At 47.6% G+C, this 20,454-nt stretch overlaps 1 protein-coding gene across 4 annotated transcripts in view; it reads right to left on the bottom strand.

Moving 5' to 3' along the window:
- Positions 1-20,454, bottom strand: part of ABCF1 (ATP binding cassette subfamily F member 1) — a 1,170,658-nt gene that overhangs the window by 1,074,111 nt on the left and 76,093 nt on the right. For 3 of the 4 annotated variants that reach the window (XM_069635350.1, XM_069635348.1, XM_069635351.1), the window contains exons 2-5: positions 9,922-9,968; positions 9,658-9,738; positions 9,450-9,567; positions 9,216-9,253 (exon numbers count right to left, since the gene is read on the bottom strand). In XM_069635350.1, coding sequence (XP_069491451.1) covers positions 9,216-9,253; positions 9,450-9,567; positions 9,658-9,738; positions 9,922-9,968 — 284 coding nt within the window. Of the gene's footprint in view, positions 1-9,215; positions 9,256-9,449; positions 9,568-9,657; positions 9,739-9,921; positions 9,969-20,454 lie in introns of all 4 variants that reach the window. The other variant, XM_069635349.1, reaches the window with a different exon arrangement.

Below are 20,454 nucleotides of genomic sequence, written 5' to 3'. Positions count from 1 at the left end.
CCAGCTCTTTTGCTGGACTTTATTCCCATCTACCTTAGAGACCCCCAGCTCTTTTGCTGGACTTTATTCCCATCTACCTTAGAGACCCCAGCTCTTTTGCTGGACTTTATTCCCTTCTACCTTAGAGACCCCCAGCTCTTTTGCTGGACTTTATTCCCATCTACCTTAGAGACCCCCAGCTCTTTTGCTGGACTTTATTCCCATCTACCTTAGAGACCCCCAGCTCTTTTGCTGGACTTTATTCCCATCTACCTTAGAGACCCCCAGCTCTTTTGCTGGACTTTATTCCCATCTACCTTAGAGACCCCCAGCTCTTTTGCTGGACTTTATTCCCTTCTACCTTAGAGACCCCCAGCTCTTTTGCTGGACTTTATTCCCATCTACCTTAGAGACCCCCAGCTCTTTTGCTGGACTTTATTCCCATCTACCTTAGAGACCCCCAGCTCTTTTGCTGGACTTTATTCCCTTCTACCTTAGAGACCCCCAGCTCTTTTGCTGGACTTTATTCCCTTCTACCTTAGAGACCCCCAGCTCTTTTGCTGGACTTTATTCCCATCTACCTTAGAGACCCCCAGCTCTTTTGCTGGACTTTATTCCCATCTACCTTAGAGACCCCCAGCTCTTTTGCTGGACTTTATTCCCATCTACCTTAGAGACCCCAGCTCTTTTGCTGGACTTTATTCCCATCTACCTTAGAGACCCCAGCTCTTTTGCTGGACTTTATTCCCATCTACCTTAGAGACCCCAGCTCTTTTGCTGGACTTTATTCCCATCTACCTTAGAGACCCCAGCTCTTTTGCTGGACTTTATTCCCTTCTACCTTAGAGACCCCCAGCTCTTTTGCTGGACTTTATTCCCATCTACCTTAGAGACCCCCAGCTCTTTTGCTGGACTTTATTCCCATCTACCTTAGAGACCCCCAGCTCTTTTGCTGGACTTTATTCCCATCTACCTTAGAGACCCCCAGCTCTTTTGCTGGACTTTATTCCCATCTACCTTAGAGACCCCCAGCTCTTTTGCTGGACTTTATTCCCATCTACCTTAGAGACCCCAGCTCTTTTGCTGGACTTTATTCCCATCTACCTTAGAGACCCCCAGCTCTTTTGCTGGACTTTATTCCCATCTACCTTAGAGACCCCCAGCTCTTTTGCTGGACTTTATTCCCATCTACCTTAGAGACCCCCAGCTCTTTTGCTGGACTTTATTCCCATCTACCTTAGAGACCCCAGCTCTTTTGCTGGACTTTATTCCCATCTACCTTAGAGACCCCCAGCTCTTTTGCTGGACTTTATTCCCATCTACCTTAGAGACCCCAGCTCTTTTGCTGGACTTTATTCCCATCTACCTTAGAGACCCCCAGCTCTTTTGCTGGACTTTATTCCCTTCTACCTTAGAGACCCCCAGCTCTTTTGCTGGACTTTATTCCCATCTACCTTAGAGACCCCCAGCTCTTTTGCTGGACTTTATTCCCATCTACCTTAGAGACCCCCAGCTCTTTTGCTGGACTTTATTCCCATCTACCTTAGAGACCCCCAGCTCTTTTGCTGGACTTTATTCCCATCTACCTTAGAGACCCCCAGCTCTTTTGCTGGACTTTATTCCCATCTACCTTAGAGACCCCCAGCTCTTTTGCTGGACTTTATTCCCATCTACCTTAGAGACCCCAGCTCTTTTGCTGGACTTTATTTCCATCTACCTTAGAGACCCCAGCTCTTTTGCTGGACTTTATTCCCATCTACCTTAGAGACCCCCAGCTCTTTTGCTGGACTTTATTCCCATCTACCTTAGAGACCCCAGCTCTTTTGCTGGACTTTATTCCCTTCTACCTTAGAGACCCCCAGCTCTTTTGCTGGACTTTATTCCCTTCTACCTTAGAGACCCCCAGCTCTTTTGCTGGACTTTATTCCCATCTACCTTAGAGACCCCCAGCTCTTTTGCTGGACTTTATTCCCATCTACCTTAGAGACCCCCAGCTCTTTTGCTGGACTTTATTCCCATCTACCTTAGAGACCCCCAGCTCTTTTGCTGGACTTTATTCCCATCTACCTTAGAGACCCCCAGCTCTTTCTGCTGGACTTTATTCCCTTCTACCTTAGAGACCCCCAGCTCTTTTGCTGGACTTTATTCCCATCTACCTTAGAGACCCCAGCTCTTTTGCTGGACTTTATTCCCATCTACCTTAGAGACCCCCAGCTCTTTCTGCTGGACTTTATTCCCCTCTACCTTGGAGACCCCCAGCTCTTTCTGCTGGACTTTATTCCCTTCTACCTTAGAGACCCCCAGCTCTTTTGCTGGACTTTATTCCCTTCTACCTTGGAGACCCCCAGCTCTTTCTGCTGGACTTTATTCCCCTCTACCTTGGAGACCCCCAGCTCTTTTTGCTGGACTTTATTCCCTTCTACCTTAGAGACCCCCAGCTCTTTTGCTGGACTTTATCCCCATCTACCTTAGAGACCCCCAGCTCTTTCTGCTGGACTTCATTCCCTTCTACCTTAGAGACCCCCAGCTCTTTCTGCTGGACTTTATTCCCCTCTACCTTGGAGACCCCCAGCTCTTTCTGCTGGACTTTATTCCCTTCTACCTTGGAGACCCCCAGCTCTTTCTGCTGGACTTTATTCCCTTCTACCTTAGACCCCCAGCTCTTTTGCTGGACTTTATTCCCTTCTACCTTAGAGACCCCCAGCTCTTTTGCTGGACTTTATTCCCATCTACCTTAGAGACCCCCAGCTCTTTTGCTGGACTTTATTCCCATCTACCTTAGAGACCCCCAGCTCTTTTGCTGGACTTTATTCCCTTCTACCTTAGAGACCCCCAGCTCTTTTGCTGGACTTTATTCCCATCTACCTTAGAGACCCCCAGCTCTTTTGCTGGACTTTATTCCCTTCTACCTTAGAGACCCCCAGCTCTTTTGCTGGACTTTATTCCCCTCTACCTTGGAGACCCCCAGCTCTTTTTGCTGGACTTTATTCCCTTCTACCTTAGAGACCCCCAGCTCTTTTGCTGGACTTTATCCCCATCTACCTTAGAGACCCCCAGCTCTTTCTGCTGGACTTCATTCCCTTCTACCTTAGAGACCCCCAGCTCTTTCTGCTGGACTTTATTCCCCTCTACCTTGGAGACCCCCAGCTCTTTCTGCTGGACTTTATTCCCTTCTACCTTGGAGACCCCCAGCTCTTTCTGCTGGACTTTATTCCCTTCTACCTTAGACCCCCAGCTCTTTTGCTGGACTTTATTCCCTTCTACCTTAGAGACCCCCAGCTCTTTTGCTGGACTTTATTCCCATCTACCTTCCCCAGCTCTTTTTGCTGGACTTTATTCCCTTCTACCTTAGAGACCCCCAGCTCTTTTGCTGGACTTTATCCCCATCTACCTTAGAGACCCCCAGCTCTTTCTGCTGGACTTCATTCCCTTCTACCTTAGAGACCCCCAGCTCTTTCTGCTGGACTTTATTCCCCTCTACCTTGGAGACCCCCAGCTCTTTCTGCTGGACTTTATTCCCTTCTACCTTGGAGACCCCCAGCTCTTTCTGCTGGACTTTATTCCCTTCTACCTTAGACCCCCAGCTCTTTTGCTGGACTTTATTCCCTTCTACCTTAGAGACCCCCAGCTCTTTTGCTGGACTTTATTCCCATCTACCTTAGAGACCCCCAGCTCTTTTGCTGGACTTTATTCCCTTCTACCTTAGAGACCCCCAGCTCTTTTGCTGGACTTTATTCCCCTCTACCTTGGAGACCCCCAGCTCTTTTTGCTGGACTTTATTCCCTTCTACCTTAGAGACCCCCAGCTCTTTTGCTGGACTTTATTCCCATCTACCTTAGAGACCCCCAGCTCTTTTGCTGGACTTTATTCCCATCTACCTTAGAGACCCCAGCTCTTTTGCTGGACTTTATTCCCTTCTACCTTAGAGACCCCCAGCTCTTTTGCTGGACTTTATTCCCATCTACCTTAGAGACCCCCAGCTCTTTTGCTGGACTTTATTCCCATCTACCTTAGAGACCCCAGCTCTTTTGCTGGACTTTATTCCCTTCTACCTTAGAGACCCCCAGCTCTTTTGCTGGACTTTATTCCCATCTACCTTAGAGACCCCCAGCTCTTTTGCTGGACTTTATTCCCATCTACCTTAGAGACCCCCAGCTCTTTTGCTGGACTTTATTCCCATCTACCTTAGAGACCCCCAGCTCTTTTGCTGGACTTTATTCCCATCTACCTTAGAGACCCCCAGCTCTTTTGCTGGACTTTATTCCCTTCTACCTTAGAGACCCCCAGCTCTTTTGCTGGACTTTATTCCCTTCTACCTTAGAGACCCCCAGCTCTTTTGCTGGACTTTATTCCCATCTACCTTAGAGACCCCCAGCTCTTTTGCTGGACTTTATTCCCATCTACCTTAGAGACCCCCAGCTCTTTTGCTGGACTTTATTCCCATCTACCTTAGAGACCCCCAGCTCTTTTGCTGGACTTTATTCCCTTCTACCTTAGAGACCCCCAGCTCTTTTGCTGGACTTTATTCCCTTCTACCTTAGAGACCCCAGCTCTTTTGCTGGACTTTATTCCCTTCTACCTTAGAGACCCCCAGCTCTTTTGCTGGACTTTATTCCCTTCTACCTTAGAGACCCCCAGCTCTTTTGCTGGACTTTATTCCCATCTACCTTAGAGACCCCCAGCTCTTTTGCTGGACTTTATTCCCTTCTACCTTAGAGACCCCCAGCTCTTTTGCTGGACTTTATTCCCTTCTACCTTAGAGACCCCAGCTCTTTTGCTGGACTTTATTCCCTTCTACCTTAGAGACCCCCAGCTCTTTTGCTGGACTTTATTCCCATCTACCTTAGAGACCCCCAGCTCTTTTGCTGGACGTTATTCCCTTCTACCTTAGAGACCCCCAGCTCTTTTGCTGGACTTTATTCCCTTCTACCTTAGAGACCCCCAGCTCTTTTGCTGGACTTTATTCCCTTCTACCTTAGAGACCCCCAGCTCTTTTGCTGGACTTTATTCCCCTCTACCTTGGAGACCCCCAGCTCTTTTTGCTGGACTTTATTCCCTTCTACCTTAGAGACCCCCAGCTCTTTTGCTGGACTTTATTCCCATCTACCTTAGAGACCCCCAGCTCTTTTGCTGGACTTTATTCCCATCTACCTTAGAGACCCCAGCTCTTTTGCTGGACTTTATTCCCTTCTACCTTAGAGACCCCCAGCTCTTTTGCTGGACTTTATTCCCATCTACCTTAGAGACCCCCAGCTCTTTTGCTGGACTTTATTCCCATCTACCTTAGAGACCCCAGCTCTTTTGCTGGACTTTATTCCCTTCTACCTTAGAGACCCCCAGCTCTTTTGCTGGACTTTATTCCCATCTACCTTAGAGACCCCCAGCTCTTTTGCTGGACTTTATTCCCATCTACCTTAGAGACCCCCAGCTCTTTTGCTGGACTTTATTCCCATCTACCTTAGAGACCCCCAGCTCTTTTGCTGGACTTTATTCCCATCTACCTTAGAGACCCCCAGCTCTTTTGCTGGACTTTATTCCCTTCTACCTTAGAGACCCCCAGCTCTTTTGCTGGACTTTATTCCCTTCTACCTTAGAGACCCCCAGCTCTTTTGCTGGACTTTATTCCCATCTACCTTAGAGACCCCCAGCTCTTTTGCTGGACTTTATTCCCATCTACCTTAGAGACCCCCAGCTCTTTTGCTGGACTTTATTCCCATCTACCTTAGAGACCCCCAGCTCTTTTGCTGGACTTTATTCCCTTCTACCTTAGAGACCCCCAGCTCTTTTGCTGGACTTTATTCCCTTCTACCTTAGAGACCCCAGCTCTTTTGCTGGACTTTATTCCCTTCTACCTTAGAGACCCCCAGCTCTTTTGCTGGACTTTATTCCCTTCTACCTTAGAGACCCCCAGCTCTTTTGCTGGACTTTATTCCCATCTACCTTAGAGACCCCCAGCTCTTTTGCTGGACTTTATTCCCTTCTACCTTAGAGACCCCCAGCTCTTTTGCTGGACTTTATTCCCTTCTACCTTAGAGACCCCAGCTCTTTTGCTGGACTTTATTCCCTTCTACCTTAGAGACCCCCAGCTCTTTTGCTGGACTTTATTCCCATCTACCTTAGAGACCCCCAGCTCTTTTGCTGGACGTTATTCCCTTCTACCTTAGAGACCCCCAGCTCTTTTGCTGGACTTTATTCCCTTCTACCTTAGAGACCCCCAGCTCTTTTGCTGGACTTTATTCCCATCTACCTTAGAGACCCCCAGCTCTTTTGCTGGACTTTATTCCCTTCTACCTTAGAGACCCCCAGCTCTTTTGCTGGACTTTATTCCCTTCTACCTTAGAGACCCCCAGCTCTTTTGCTGGACTTTATTCCCTTCTACCTTAGAGACCCCCAGCTCTTTTGCTGGACTTTATTCCCATCTACCTTAGAGACCCCCAGCTCTTTTGCTGGACTTTATTCCCTTCTACCTTAGAGACCCCCAGCTCTTTTGCTGGACTTTATTCCCTTCTACCTTAGAGACCCCCAGCTCTTTTGCTGGACTTTATTCCCATCTACCTTAGAGACCCCAGCTCTTTTGCTGGACTCTAGGACTTTACATTTATATCATGGAGAGAGCGAGACCTTTCTCCCACACACTCATGCATGTTTCTGTGATTTAGACTCTTTCTTTTGGTTGTGGAGTCGGACAAACTCCATAGGTATCATCTTTACATTGTGACACACAGCACCTTCAGTGCAGTGGCACAGGGAAGTCTTCCAGATTTCCCCAAAGTTTACATATCTTCTCTGGGATAAACTGTTTCCCAGAGCACTGAAGTGAAATTGACTTTACTTGCATGTGTAACTTTCTAGACCCAGCACACACTATCTTACAATAGAGTGCTGGAGGGGTTACTTAGTATCCCCTGTGTCTAGCTTCTCGTGTAACGTTTTTATGTTACCCTTTCTACAATTAATGGCTGGTGGCAGTGGTTTACTTTTTACTACCATTGTGTGTTTTTACAGTGGTCTGCGTACGCAGCTGCAGTAAAGCACCCATGGGTGCCCATTTTGTTAAAATGCCCCAGTCTTTTTTCTCCATTTCTTGTTGTGAAGGTCCTTCTTGAGATTTACTCTGCGCGCCAAACCAGGTTTGGTCCATTTGTTCATTTTGTCTTTGGCAGTGTTCAGCGTGTCTGGTAGAGCAGGAAGCGAGGGAGGGTACCGAAACTCCCTGTGCTGAGTCTCCTTGATTACAGGAATGCACCCAAAGGTGATTGGCCGGCTGGATGCCCTTGGAAGACAGCCACCCTGCTGTGTGAGGGACAGCTAGGCTGTAAACGAATGGGAGAGACTGGCATAAAAAGGCAAGGTCTTTTACAAGGAAGGCAGAGTCGACCACTGGACGAAGGAACTTGAACTTGGAAGAGAAGCTTGCTGCAACTCCTGGACCGTTGGTTTGCCCGGTGAAGCCCTCCTGCAGTGAAGCAGCTCTGAATTCACATCGACTAGAGAAGCGCTGCAAAGGACGACTTCTCCCCCTTGGATTGGTGGGACCAATCGACCCCAAGACAAACTCGACTGGAAATCCTATCTCTCTGCTGGCTGTACTTACATTGCTGCTGCAGGAAAAGAGTGCCAGGGGATAGGAACACCAGAATCGAGTGAATAGTTTTTGAGCTGGACCCGAGCTCCAGGAAGATCCTCCGGACTCCCTTGAAGCTGGACTGACCAAGCCCGAGCCACCTCAACAGAGTGCTGGAGCCCAGAAGCAAGAAAAGCCCACAAGGTTTCCAAGAACCGCAGTGGTGCTATTTGCGAGAAGCTCAAACTACCAAGTGCTGCTGATCTAAACTTTGCCCATTGCTGCCGCCGACTTTCGAATCATAGTGCAGGAGTCCACCCTCTTATCCCCACGACAGAGGCCCAGGAACAACAGGATCTGGCATACTACAACAGGAACAGAAGCCAGCTGGAGCCAATTTCTTCAGACCTAAGGTACTGTGAACTAAGGGTACTTACCTCTTGTTGTGTTTGCTTGCTCTCAGTTGAAATTTGCATGTGCTGCCTTTTGCAGAGTTGCTTGCAGCTTTGCCCTTCACAAGCCTCCCAGCTTGTGGTCCAACAGTGACTACTTTTTCAACAAAACTCTCTATAACATTGTGCAAGAATTTTAACTTATCTTCAAGAAGTGCCTCAGCTCCCCTAGACTATCAACTGACGTTGGCTGTCCTGGCCCCCTGAAGACTCTTCTAACCTCTGACTTTGTGTTTTAACTATTCCCCAAAAAGTCATACATACCTTACGTATATAGCTGGGAAAGGGTTAATCTGCATTGCATTGGGGGGTTCAAAAGTGCTTAGCTGGTTGAGAAACATGTTAACCATGGTTTCCTTCCCTAACTTTTTCCGTTTTGACACCAAACTCAGTATTGCTTTAAATGTACCAGTGATATATCAATGTGCACAGTGTCCTGGTTATTTAAGTCACCTCATGGTGTAGGAAGTGTCTGTGTTCCATCCCCAAAGGGTACCCGATTTATTGAAACAGAGCGTGTATTTAAGTGTTACATATTTGCTCCTTTCTAAAGAAGGCTTATTTTAAAACTGTTACATTAATAATTATTTAATCAAGAAACTTATACAAAGTGTTATTTGGATACTTGTCACTGTAAAACTATGTTGCAACCCTACAACAGCTCACATTGACCCCTTTTGAGATTAGCCTGGCTGCTCAGCCACACTACCAACATGCGCAGTACAGACTAATACCAACGGTTGGGTTACCTATTGCCAAGAGGACAAGGCTGGTACAGTCTCCCATAGGGTTACTACATACAATATTGCCACATGGACCATTCAGGACAAGCACCAAAAAAAGTAGGGGTGGGGTTTATGTCAGGACCACAGCTCGAGACGCCACCTGACATCATGCATAAACAGTTGCATGGCAACAGCCATTCACCACCAACTCTCTTAGGAACATGGTCTGATATTTCAACTTTGTATGCAATTTTCAGGGGTATTCCCTGTAGGGACACCTCGAGACTGTAGCCAATCATCACACAATGGAGCACACAGAGACAGCTGTGCTATGAGACTCAATATCTACGGGTCAGATTAAGACTCATCAGGAGACAGTCTGTTAAGCCAGTAGGTGGGGACAAAGCGAGGGGATGCTCAGGGCCTCATGTCAGAGGGCTAGGACAGAGTAAGCAGAGAGGGCGATTTTGATCAATCTACAAGGACTACGCTTACCTTCTTTTTCTTTCCGCCTTTGGGGGGAGGAGGAACATCTGGAAAACATAAGGGGAGGGATGGGTTAGAACAGTGTGAAAGATTGAAGTACTATGCACAACTACTCATAGAATAGTAGCTTCCAAAGCCCAGTCACTCTAGGTACAATCCTGCAGCGAGGACATACATAAAAGGGCCATCCTCCATGATATCTCCAGGTCCTCCATGGGCATAGTCCAAGGTAAAGAGGCTCACCTTCTTCTTCTTCATCACTCGGCTGGACGGAGAGCTTCTTCAGCCGATCCAACACTATCTGCTCCTCGTCCTCCTCATCCTTTTTCTTGCCCTTCCTCTTATCGCGCTTCTTTTTCAGCTGTGGGGAAGAAAGGATTCAGGGTGGGATTAGCCCAGTAGGCACAGAAGAGGAAACCAGGAGAGGGGAATAAAGTCCAGGCTCGCTCACCTGCTGCTGCTGCTCCTTCTCCTTCGCTGCACTCTCCTCCACGATGATTTGTTTGTCGTCCGCTGCCAGCTCTTCAAAAAACTGTCAGAGGGCCAAAGAAGGAGGTCAAGAGGCGACGCCATATGCAGTGATTCAGCCCCACATCAAGGAGCGACCTCCATGCATCAGTCCACACCCCGCTTCTACCCACCTCTACACACAAGCAGCAAGTGACCCGTGCCCCACTTATCAAACACAAGGGCATATATACGTTTGAGGCCTTACCGACTTCTTAAGGTTCTTGTCCTTCTTCCCTTTCTTGATCAGTTTGTCTGTAAAACAAATACAACCAGATATAATGGAATAAAAGCTACACTCACACTGGAACATACACTAATGTAGCGAGTACACAACACAGAATGATCCTTATAGAAAGTGCATACAAAAGGTGTCTCCAAGTACCAACTACAAACCTCCTGTGCCCCCCACTAGAACACCTACAAACAAAAGCTGTTTCCTAAGATTGCACACAGATATCTGCAACATGGCCATTGACAAGCTGAGCTATCTTACCATGCCCAGTATGACAGAGCATGAACCTTAACAGCTTAACTGAGTGAGAAAGGGCTTCAGGTGAACACTTACCAGAAAGACTGGGCAGATGAATTGGCAATTGTCACTTTACTCAATGTACCTGCCCAAGCCACCCTCCTTCCTTCCTTCCTTCCTTCCTTCCTTCCTTCCTTCCTTCCTTCCTTCCTTCCTTCCTTCCTTCCTTCCTTCCTTCCTTCCTTCCCATGTGCACACCAAGTGGACAGCAGGTGCTGTCATCCATAGGGCCCATACACTCATCTGGCCCTTCTACAGGCAACAGTTCTGATGATTCAGTGAACAGTACAAAGCCATGCCCCGGACAACTCTGTAGTGCTATAGGGAACCTCTGAGCCAATGTAGCAAAAACACACAATAAGGAAGGACAAAAGACTGTGCCTGCAAACTTTCACAATCAGACAAACCAACTGCTCCAGTGCGGAGGATGGTGCACAGCAAACTGGAGCATATTCGTTAACACAACCAGGCAACAACTATCTTAAAAAATGGAAATGCAGAAGGAACATTATATCTCCAGGGAATATACACGCTACTCATCCTAGAGGACAAAGCAGCATCAGACCAGGGAGAAGGGGGGGGGGGGGTATGGCAACCAGGCACGATTAGAGCTACACAAAGAAATCAGGGCAAAAGGAACAGACTTGCAAGAGACAGATGGGAATGAGGAAGATCGCACCTCAAGGAGAGAGTGAAATCGGAATGAAGCAGGATGAGATGTAGCTACAAACTGACGAATCGTGGGAATTCGATCCTTCTCCCCCCTGCCCATTCTCCCCTAGGCTAGGGAGGTGAATGCGTTGCGCAATGTATATGCAAACATTTTAAAGGAAATATCCAATTAAACTGGGACGAGGAGGAGGAGGATATATGGAGGAAGAGAAGCCATGCGAGGCAAAGAAGAAGACCCGGATGTATGCTAAGGAAGTCCCAAGCATACATCATGGATGAGGAAGGAGGAGACTGGCAAAGAGGAAAGCCCAGAGTTATAAAACGGGGCTGCTGCCGAGAGAGTTGGATGCACAGCATTCTGTCACCAGAAAAGAATGTGAAGCCAAATTAGACACACATCGCCTTACCAGTAGGGGAGCAAATGAAAGTTGGAAGGCAGAGCGTCCTGGAGTTCAGAGAGGGGCACAGAAGGTGGTGGCGTGACCACAAGACTCGTGGTGGACCAGGAATGCCCCAAACAACGGCGAAACCACTCCACAGTCAGAAGTACCAAAACGACCATCCTCGACAACAGCATAAAAGAAAAAGCATTACAGGAGCAAGAGAGAACACTATGCCAATACAGAGAACTGACCCCAAGCAGCTAGAGGCCCTGGTGAACTTATACCTAGAAACCCCGGGAAACTGGGAGAATAGGAGACCCGGAAGGGGAGACAGAATCGTTATGGGACCAATCACTCGTCCCAGTCAAAGTAGAGGGACTGATGCTTAAATCCAGAGGAGTGAATGAGAATCGTTAAGAGACCAAACTTACTAATCTCAGTCAAGATCAAGAAATCCGAATAGCGAAACCTCAGGAAGTGAATGAGAATCAACAGTGGAATACTCAGTCTTGTATCAGTAGAGTCATTCTCCTCTCTAGTCATTACAGTGGTAGGGTCAGTTAGGACAGTGGACAGATTCGGTTTCACAGACGAGCACCTTAGTTTTGTTAGGTAGGCATGCCTTAAAGCATAGGGAAACGTATGCCTTTTTCCTTTCCTTTAATAAACCTCATGGTGAAACGACTCATCAGTCTGCGTCCTCCTGACCTGCCACAAAACTTGGTAGTGTGAAGGTCAGCAAAGGAGGGAGTGTTCAGACTTGCGTCTCCGAGTGGGATGCATCTTAAAGTGCAGCTAGAAGGCTGCTATCCTGCAACATACGCATGGCATGATCAGATACACATGCTTTCTGGATTGTTAAAGCTCCCCGGCATCCAATCAATGATCCCAACTACAGGGGCACGTTAAAGTGCAAAATAGATTTAAGTAAAGCGTGCACATTAAAAAATAAAGATGAATTGCACAAAGTAAGATACACACTAAGATTCCAATTTCATCAAGCTTAAGACAGTCCATAATTTAAGTTTTACATTTTCTAATTAGTCTTGTTTATTGCAAATCCTACAATATCGAAATTCCTTTTTAAGTGGCTGCTCAGGGACCCATCACTTGCAGCATTTCCAATTGGTTAATTCTCAGTGTCAAATAATCTTATTAGTATCAGGAAAATGCGACACGCAAGGTCATTCTTTGAACAATGATTTAGATGCTAAATATTGCAACACTCCAATCGCACTGTTCTGCTTTGCACTTCAAATCTTTAGGTTGCCCTGGGAGACTCCAATCGGGTTCCCATTCAATAGTTTTAACAAATGTAATTTTCAGGTCTATAACATTGTCTTTATTCCATCACGCATATGTAGTGCTTTATACAGAAAATCAGCCAAAGAGGAGTTATCAATTGAGAGCTTAAATTCCCTCTTTCAGGCCGCCAGTTTGGTAGAGAGACATGGGCTTCAAGTCCACATAAAAAAGCGGGGTTGGGGAGGTGGGGGGGCAGCTTGCGGGGAAGAGTGGGAATACTGTTGTGCAAAACGCTAGGTTTTTTTTTGTTTTTTTAAACACCTTCATGGTTGGCTATTGGTGGTTAAATGTACCCAGTGTGGCCAGTTAATAAGGGTCTGCTACAGGGACAAGCACGTTTTTAAGAAAGCCATTGATTTTCTGCTGGAAAGGGATTATTCTCATCTGTGGGAGCAGGGACTTCAACATGGTGCCAACCTAGAAAAAGATTGGGGTTCCTTCTGGATTGAGGCGGTTAGAGGAAAGGATAGAGAAGAGGATAGGTTGGCACACTACTTACAACACCACTCTTTTTGACACATGGAGGGAGGCGAACCAAGACAAGAAAGAATTCACCTTCTACCATGTACTAAGTAAAACCTACACACAAATAAGATTGTTATGGAGGCTGGTCAAGAACACAGTCATGGAAGCATGAAGCACACCTTAGAATGGGCGGTCCATGACATGGTCCGAAGCACCCTGGCCTTATCTCGAAGGGATAAAGGGGGGGAGGGGGGGCGAAGGTGGATCTTTAACAATACACTGCTCGGGTGCTTTTTCCTGTTTCACAGTATAGCATGGGAAGTAGTGAAGGCAATGTTCTGCGGCATGCAAATATAGAAGGGGCAGTCAAAAGCAGGAGAGCCTTGCTTGAACTAAGTCTGAAAAGGGGCCTTCAGAAATTACAAGCGCAGTTGCTAAGTGACCCCCAAAGATGCAGACCTGCTGATCCAAGGTCATAAATAAAGTCAAAAATTAAAGAACCCTGTGGAATGCAAAAGTCTATGGCCAACTAGGACTCAATAAACAAAAGTATTATGAGAAAGAGGACAAAGCCCATTCGATGAAGCAGCTAGTTCCAAGGAATGGAAAGAACCATCCTCCGAACAATAAAAACGGTAAGGCGGTCACAAAGCCTGAGGAAATTGCTCAAAGATTTGCCTGTTACTACAAGTCACTCTACGAGATGGAAAGTAACACCACCGTAGAGGAAAGGTCTCAATTTCTGCACAGCCTTCCATTGCCGAACCAGAATTAGCGAGGTAGAGATTTTAGACCAGCAAATAACACACATTCAAACTCAGAGCAAAAGCGATGATAAAAACTGGGATGGCTCTGGGAAGTGACAGGTTCACCAAGTATTTTACAAAAGGTTTGCAGAGGTCCGGATCCCCAGTTTACAGAAACAGATTATTCTAGATTAGAAAAAAAGGGCAGGCCCAGAATCATTTAGCAGAGATAGGCCAGTGGTCATTCCCAAAGAAGAAATAAAAAGGCAAGGCATAAATAAGCAGTTTGCCAATTCAAATATTTCTGATTAGCAAACCGGCCCATTTGATTAGAAGTTTTGTACTAATATTGTTATTTCACCAGAAGTTATTTGTACCAAAGACATGAATGAGCAACAATACAGCAGTTTTTCGTGAGAGGAGTCAGGCCTTGCAAATTCTTTAAACTTCAGCTGGACCTGCAGGTCGGGTAACTTAGTTTACATATTCACCCTAAGATAAACTCATTCAACCCATAGCAGCGGAGGACAAGACATTTAAAAGAAGATTTCTGCAAAATGGTGCAGGTCACTACAAACACGCTTTAGGTTTGGTACACTGTTGCCACTCAGAGGCCAGCATCACTTGTAAATGCTACTCGCCCTTCAAAATCTACTCAACTGTGCGAAAATACTCTGCGAGCCATTGATAAGTGGCTGTAAAATGTAAAAGGTTAGCTGCATGAATGGACACAAATATATGATAAAAAGGCTCTCAAAACAGTTTGGCCTGCAGGTGTTAATATATAATACAATCAAAAAGCAAAGCGAGCTCTAGAGGCCAACTACAGTGTATGGTATTGCAGTAGATCTTTAGATGTACAGACTGGATGGAACTATTGATCACTACTTTGCGTAAGCATTTAGTTGGCTTTGTGTATTCATTATGTAAGAGGAAAGAAAGACAGAGTGGATTACGTAGCAGGCAGAGAACTGGCCAAACGAGGTGAAATATTGTAGTTTGTCATCTCACTTTGGGGGGGACCTGGTATAAAGCAACAGGGTGATAATATAGAATGTCAAGGAGTATGGTTTGGTCATGGGTTATAGGTTACAGAACTAGGCTTGCCATCAAAAGAATTTGATGAAGTTCACTAGTCAACATGATGCATCTTAACCAACAACATGAAATATAGTTGACACTATGAAATTCAGATACGCCAACTTAAATGTTACTGTAAAGCATGGACATGATGCAGTGTTTTACAGTATCAACACCCAAAGTATGCATCATGTAACTTTCATTTTAGGAATGGAATTGCATGACTGTCTTCTAAAAAAACTATAAAGTGGACATATACTGGTCTTTGCCAGACAGGCTAGAAAGCTTAATAGAAGTATCATCCCAATTACTTCTGGTTTGCAATTTTAAAAAAATAAGAAGTTTTGCCTAGCACTCCTACACATGCCTTTGGCACTTAAGAGTGGAGGAGATGTTTGCTGGTTCACTTTCCATCCATTAGCACTTGAAGTGAACAGAGAAAAGAGGACGTAGAGAGCACCGATGGCAAGAGGAATGCAGGGCCAGCTGTGCTTTCAGTGAAGAGGGCAACATGGGGCGCTGTTGAGCAGCCGAGTGAGATGGCCGCCTGATTGCAAGGCTCCGACTCCATCTACAATCCTGAGATGCATTAATCCGCTTGCCGTGGATTAAAAACTAACTTTGGATAAGAACTGGAAGTAAGAAGGGATTGTGCGCCTGCGGTCCGACTACGAGACCGTTTGCCCCTGAAATGCCAGAGAAATAGACGCTGGAAGGCAGGCAGAAAGCTGGCGCAATTGGGAAACGTTGGCAGCCTGCGGAGGGGGTGGAGCCAACTCCAGCCGGGGTACACGAAGCGACTGCAGCTAAGCCGTGGGAAAGGCTCTCTGCTGGCAAATGCGCTGATAAGGTGTTGGAGAAACAATACATTATCAAGGAGGAGATAAACAGCACTGAGCTGTAGACCCTGCAGCAACAGTAAGGTCGTACGGCTAGATCGCAGTGCACCCTGGGGGACCCAGAGGGCTCCCGTTCGGAATGGTGACGAGATAAGGAGCCATAAGGTGCAGAGCAGAACGGCCCACGTGGAGAGTGAAACCGGTGAGGGCACCGCTGCGTTGGGACAATGTCCGCAGAATCGCCGACCCCTGCAGAGTCACGAGTGCCGGTTGATGGCAGAGGCCACAACGTTAGTGTGGGCACAATGCTCCTGGGGCAATAATAAGATACTATGGTCTTCGTTATACAGTGACACAGGCCCCACACACTAGAAGCCTACAGCTACACAAGCAGGCGCAGATTGTGCCCGTGTGAGAACTGGAACGGCCGCCGGGCTGGGACCCGTGATTTTGTCATTACCCAGCTCCCGCAGGAGGCAGATCGCCCCCGACTGAGCCCTGTGGCCTTAAAATTGGGCGGAGGACCCATTGAACAACACTGTGCAGGCGTATGGGGTATAAACATCGTGAAGATCAATGGGCTGTGCTGCATGAACACGTAGCGCTGCCAATCGCTTCGATATAGCAGACGCGTGTGGGATACAATACAACACAATCTTCCAGAAACCCACGTTGCCATGAACTTCAGAACACGCCCCTTTTGGACCTCCTGATCCTTGTCTCAACGGGGCTTGCATTCTATAATACTCCCAACATGGTCGCCCAGCGCTAAGACCCTTTCTCGATCCATGCACTGGACGTAACATACTCTATTTATAGACTATGCCTTCCGCGGCTCTGCATGTTTCAATGCTATTGCACAGACGTGTGATCCGTAGCTCGCAGTATTCTTTCTCTATCCTTGTGCACCTACCCACTCCTTGCCCCTTCCTTTCTTCCTGTTTCCTGGACTCATGTGCTAGTTGCACTCATCCTAGATTCTTGGATTCCTGGATTCCGCATTCCTGGAACTGAACGCGCCCTGGAGTTGGAAGAGACTCGAGCAGCCTTAGTTAAAACCAGGACCGTCCGCAAGAAGGCAGCGACCAAGGACTCCATCAAAGAACGGATCCAGGCGAGAAGTGGGGGTGGGGGGGGGCATGGGGGGGGGGGGGGGAACTCCTTGAAAGTTTGAGACGCCACCCGACCGAACTTGATAACGGCATGGAGGCCACAGTTCAGGACCTGATGCGACGCATGCAGGAACTTTCAACGGAGGTTCAAAACCCAAAGGCGGACACAGCACTCAAACAACTGGTCCTATCCCGGGATACTGCCACTAAAGAAGGGGTCCTGTTGGCCGGCATTGTTGACAAATATGATGGTTCGGCAAAAACCCTTCGCAGATTCCTGGATTCATGCCTGGTCCACTTTACGTTCAAGCCCTATTACTTTTCAACTCCCAGGGCTAAGGTGGGTTTCATTATATCCCACCTTTCCGGCAATGCTTTGATCTGGGCTACACCCCTCTAACTCCGGCGATGCCCTCCTGGATGATTATGATGGGTTCATACAGGCCCTTAAAAACATGTTTGACCGTCCTGAGCAGGTCTATAGTGCCCAGGAAGGGAATAGTTTACCTGTAACTCCATTTCTCCAGCATTGGTATCTTTCATGGATTCACATGCTTAGAATATTCCCCGTCGTCAGGCTGGGAATCCTCGGTAAGTTATATAGACATTTCCCATAGAAAAAATTCTGAAACTTTTGTGTCCTATCTATGTCGTTTTGGGCCGCGCACGCCGGCGCCACTAGGACGTAGGGGTATATATAGCTGCGCCCTGCGGCTCCCTCAGATTTCAGTCCCCCAAAGTAGCAAGGGGCGGGGATCTCTGGTTTGCATGCTCAGGGGAGACCAGAGGGCACATGTGAATCCATGAAAGATACCAATGCTGGAGAAATGGAGTTACAGGTAAGAAACTATTCCCTTCTCCAGCATTGGATCTTTCATGGATTCACATGCTTAGAATAGATTGTATAGCAGTATCCCCCAACATTGGAGTGTATGCAAACCAACATCACAACAAGCACAGTGCCCACTTACTATGGTAACACATTACATTATAGTGTGTTCACTGAAAAGACACGACACTTTAAAGCATAGTTGCCGAAGGATGCAACCCCACTTGGGGCTTACCTTATTGGAACAGGTGACGTAGTACTGCCCGCCCCATCTGTGTATCTTCAGCATGTTGCTGTGCGAGACAGTAATGTCGGGTAAACGTATGTGGTACCGACCAGGAAGCCGCTTGGCAGATATCCCCCAGTGGAATTCCGGACCACAAAGCCGTCGACGATGTAGATCTTGTCGAGTGGGCCCTTGGACGCTTTTCTAGCGGCTTTCCGGCCTTGGAATGACAATAAGAAATGGCCGAAGTCACCCATCTGGATAGTCCTTGTTTTGAAATCGCTTTACCCCTAGCCGCAGGACCATAAGCTACGAAGAGTGGTCTTGTGTCTCTGAAGTTTGAGTGCGATGGAGATAAAATTTCAAAGCTCTTTTCACGTCCAAAGTATGGAGAGTCTTCTCTGCCACTGAAGACTGTGTTGGAAAGAATGTAGGCAACACTATAGCAGCGTGTTTATGGAACATGGAAGGTACTTTAGGTATGAAATGCGGGTAGTGGCCAGCACGACTTTATTACTGAAAAACCTCAAATACGGAGGGTCGATCACTAGAGCTTGTATTTCCGACAGGCGACGAGCAGAAGTAATGGCCACCAGGAAGGCCAATTTCCAAGAAAATTTTTTTAATGATGTCGATGACATTGGTTCAAAAGGGGGTTTCATCAGGGCTGCCAGGACCAGGTTCAGACTCCAGATCGGAGGAAACTTATTCTTGGGAGGGAAAGTTCGAAACAACCCTTTAAGGAAGTGTTTAACTAGGCGGTCACTGAACAGCGGAGTGGAATGTCTCTTCCGAGTAAATCTCGAGATGGCAGCTAGATGCACCTTTATGGATGAGACAGATAACCCGTTATTTGCCAGGAGCAACAAGTATGGTAGGAGTTATTCCAGTGTGATCGCCCGCGGAACCAGACCTGGTTGACCTGCGCACCATATGCAGAACCTTTTCCATTTGTATGTGTATGAAGTGTTCGTGAAAGGTGCCCTTGCGGCTTGCAAAATACGACGGCAATCCGCTGGAATCGCTAACGCGCCAAACTCGGCGAAATCAGGAACCAGGCCGTCAGACTGAGGTTGTCTGGGTCGTGATGCCAAATGGTCCCTTTCTCCTGAGACAGAAGATTGGGGATCTTCTGGAACCTCATTGGTTCTGCCGCTAAGAGGTGAAGTAGATCAGAGAACCACACTTGTCTGGCCCAATACGGGGCCACCAGGATCACCCGACAAGGATATCTGTGGATCCATTGCAGAGTCTGACGGATGACGGGGAATGGGGGGGGGGGGGGGGAGGCATACAGAAACGTGCCCGTCCACGGGAAGGAGAACGCGTCCCCTAGCGAGTCTTGTTGTGGCCACCTGCTCGCGTATTGGGAGCATTTCTTGTTGTCTCTCGTCGCAAAGCGATCGAGGGCCGGATGCCCCCATTCCGCGAAGACACGGTGCAGTTGCTGATCGTTCAGTTCCCATTCGTGTAGACAATTCATATCTCTGCTGAGAGCGTCTGCTTGCACATTTTTCAGTCCTGGTAAGTGGAACGCCAACAGATGTATGTCGTGTTGTAGGGCCAATGCCAGATCTCCTGGGCCTCAGTCGACAGGCTCCTGGAGCGAGTTCCTCCCTGCTTCCGTAGATCAAACATGGTTGTCGTGTTGTCTGTCATGATTCTCACCACTGAGCCCTTTATCTGTGGCAGAAAGGATTTTAGGGCCCAACGCACCGCTCTCAACTCTAGCCGGTTGATGTGGAGGGACGACTCTATCGATGACCAACGACCCTGAACCTGTAAGGAGTCCAGATGCGCTCCCCACCCAATTAGAGAAGCATCCGTGACCACTGTCTTCTGGAACGCAGGCTCCAGTAAGGGCATTCCCTTTGTTAGGTGTATGGCGATTCTCCACCATTTAAGCGCCTGCTGAGCTGGCCGTTGATGGTCAACTTGTCTGACCAGCGTCAGACTCTGCGCCCATCGATCCGCCAAGAATTCCTGAAGAGGCCTCATGAAGAGGCGACAGTTGTCTATCAACCGTATGCAGGACGACATGGTACCCCAGCAGGGACATGTACCTTCGTTCTGACACTCTGGTGTCGACCTCCCATTCCGATGCCTTTTGTTGCAGTCTGCGAATCCTTTCGAGGGATGGCTTCACCAGTCCCGACTGTGTGTGGAACTCCGCCCCCAAAAAGACCAAGGTCCTTGAAGGCTTTAACGGGGACTTGTCGAAGTTCACTGCGAAGCCCAAACGTTGCAGAAGGGACAGGGTGGCATCCAGGCTTTGTGTCCTCTCTGGAGACAGTCCCCTCACTAGCCAATCGTCCAAATAAGGGTACACATGGTGGCCTTCCTTTCTTAACCAGGCTGCTATTGGAGCCAGACATTTGGTGAACGTCCTGGGGGACGATTTTAGGCCGAACGGGAGGACCTTGAACTGATAGTGGGTTCGTCCGACGACTAACCGCAGAAATCTTTTGTGCCTTCGACGCATCGGGATATGCGTCCTGAAGGTCTAGCGACGACAAATAATCTCTGGGTTGCATCGATCGGATCACCTCCTG

The sequence above is a fragment of the Ambystoma mexicanum genome, chromosome 13 (genome assembly GCF_040938575.1).
Source record: "Ambystoma mexicanum isolate Mex_15411 chromosome 13, UKY_AmexF1_1, whole genome shotgun sequence".
Classification (NCBI taxonomy): domain Eukaryota; kingdom Metazoa; phylum Chordata; class Amphibia; order Caudata; family Ambystomatidae; genus Ambystoma; species Ambystoma mexicanum.
Note: the sequence above shows the minus strand (reverse complement) of the source record. Positions and strands in the feature narration are given on the sequence as shown.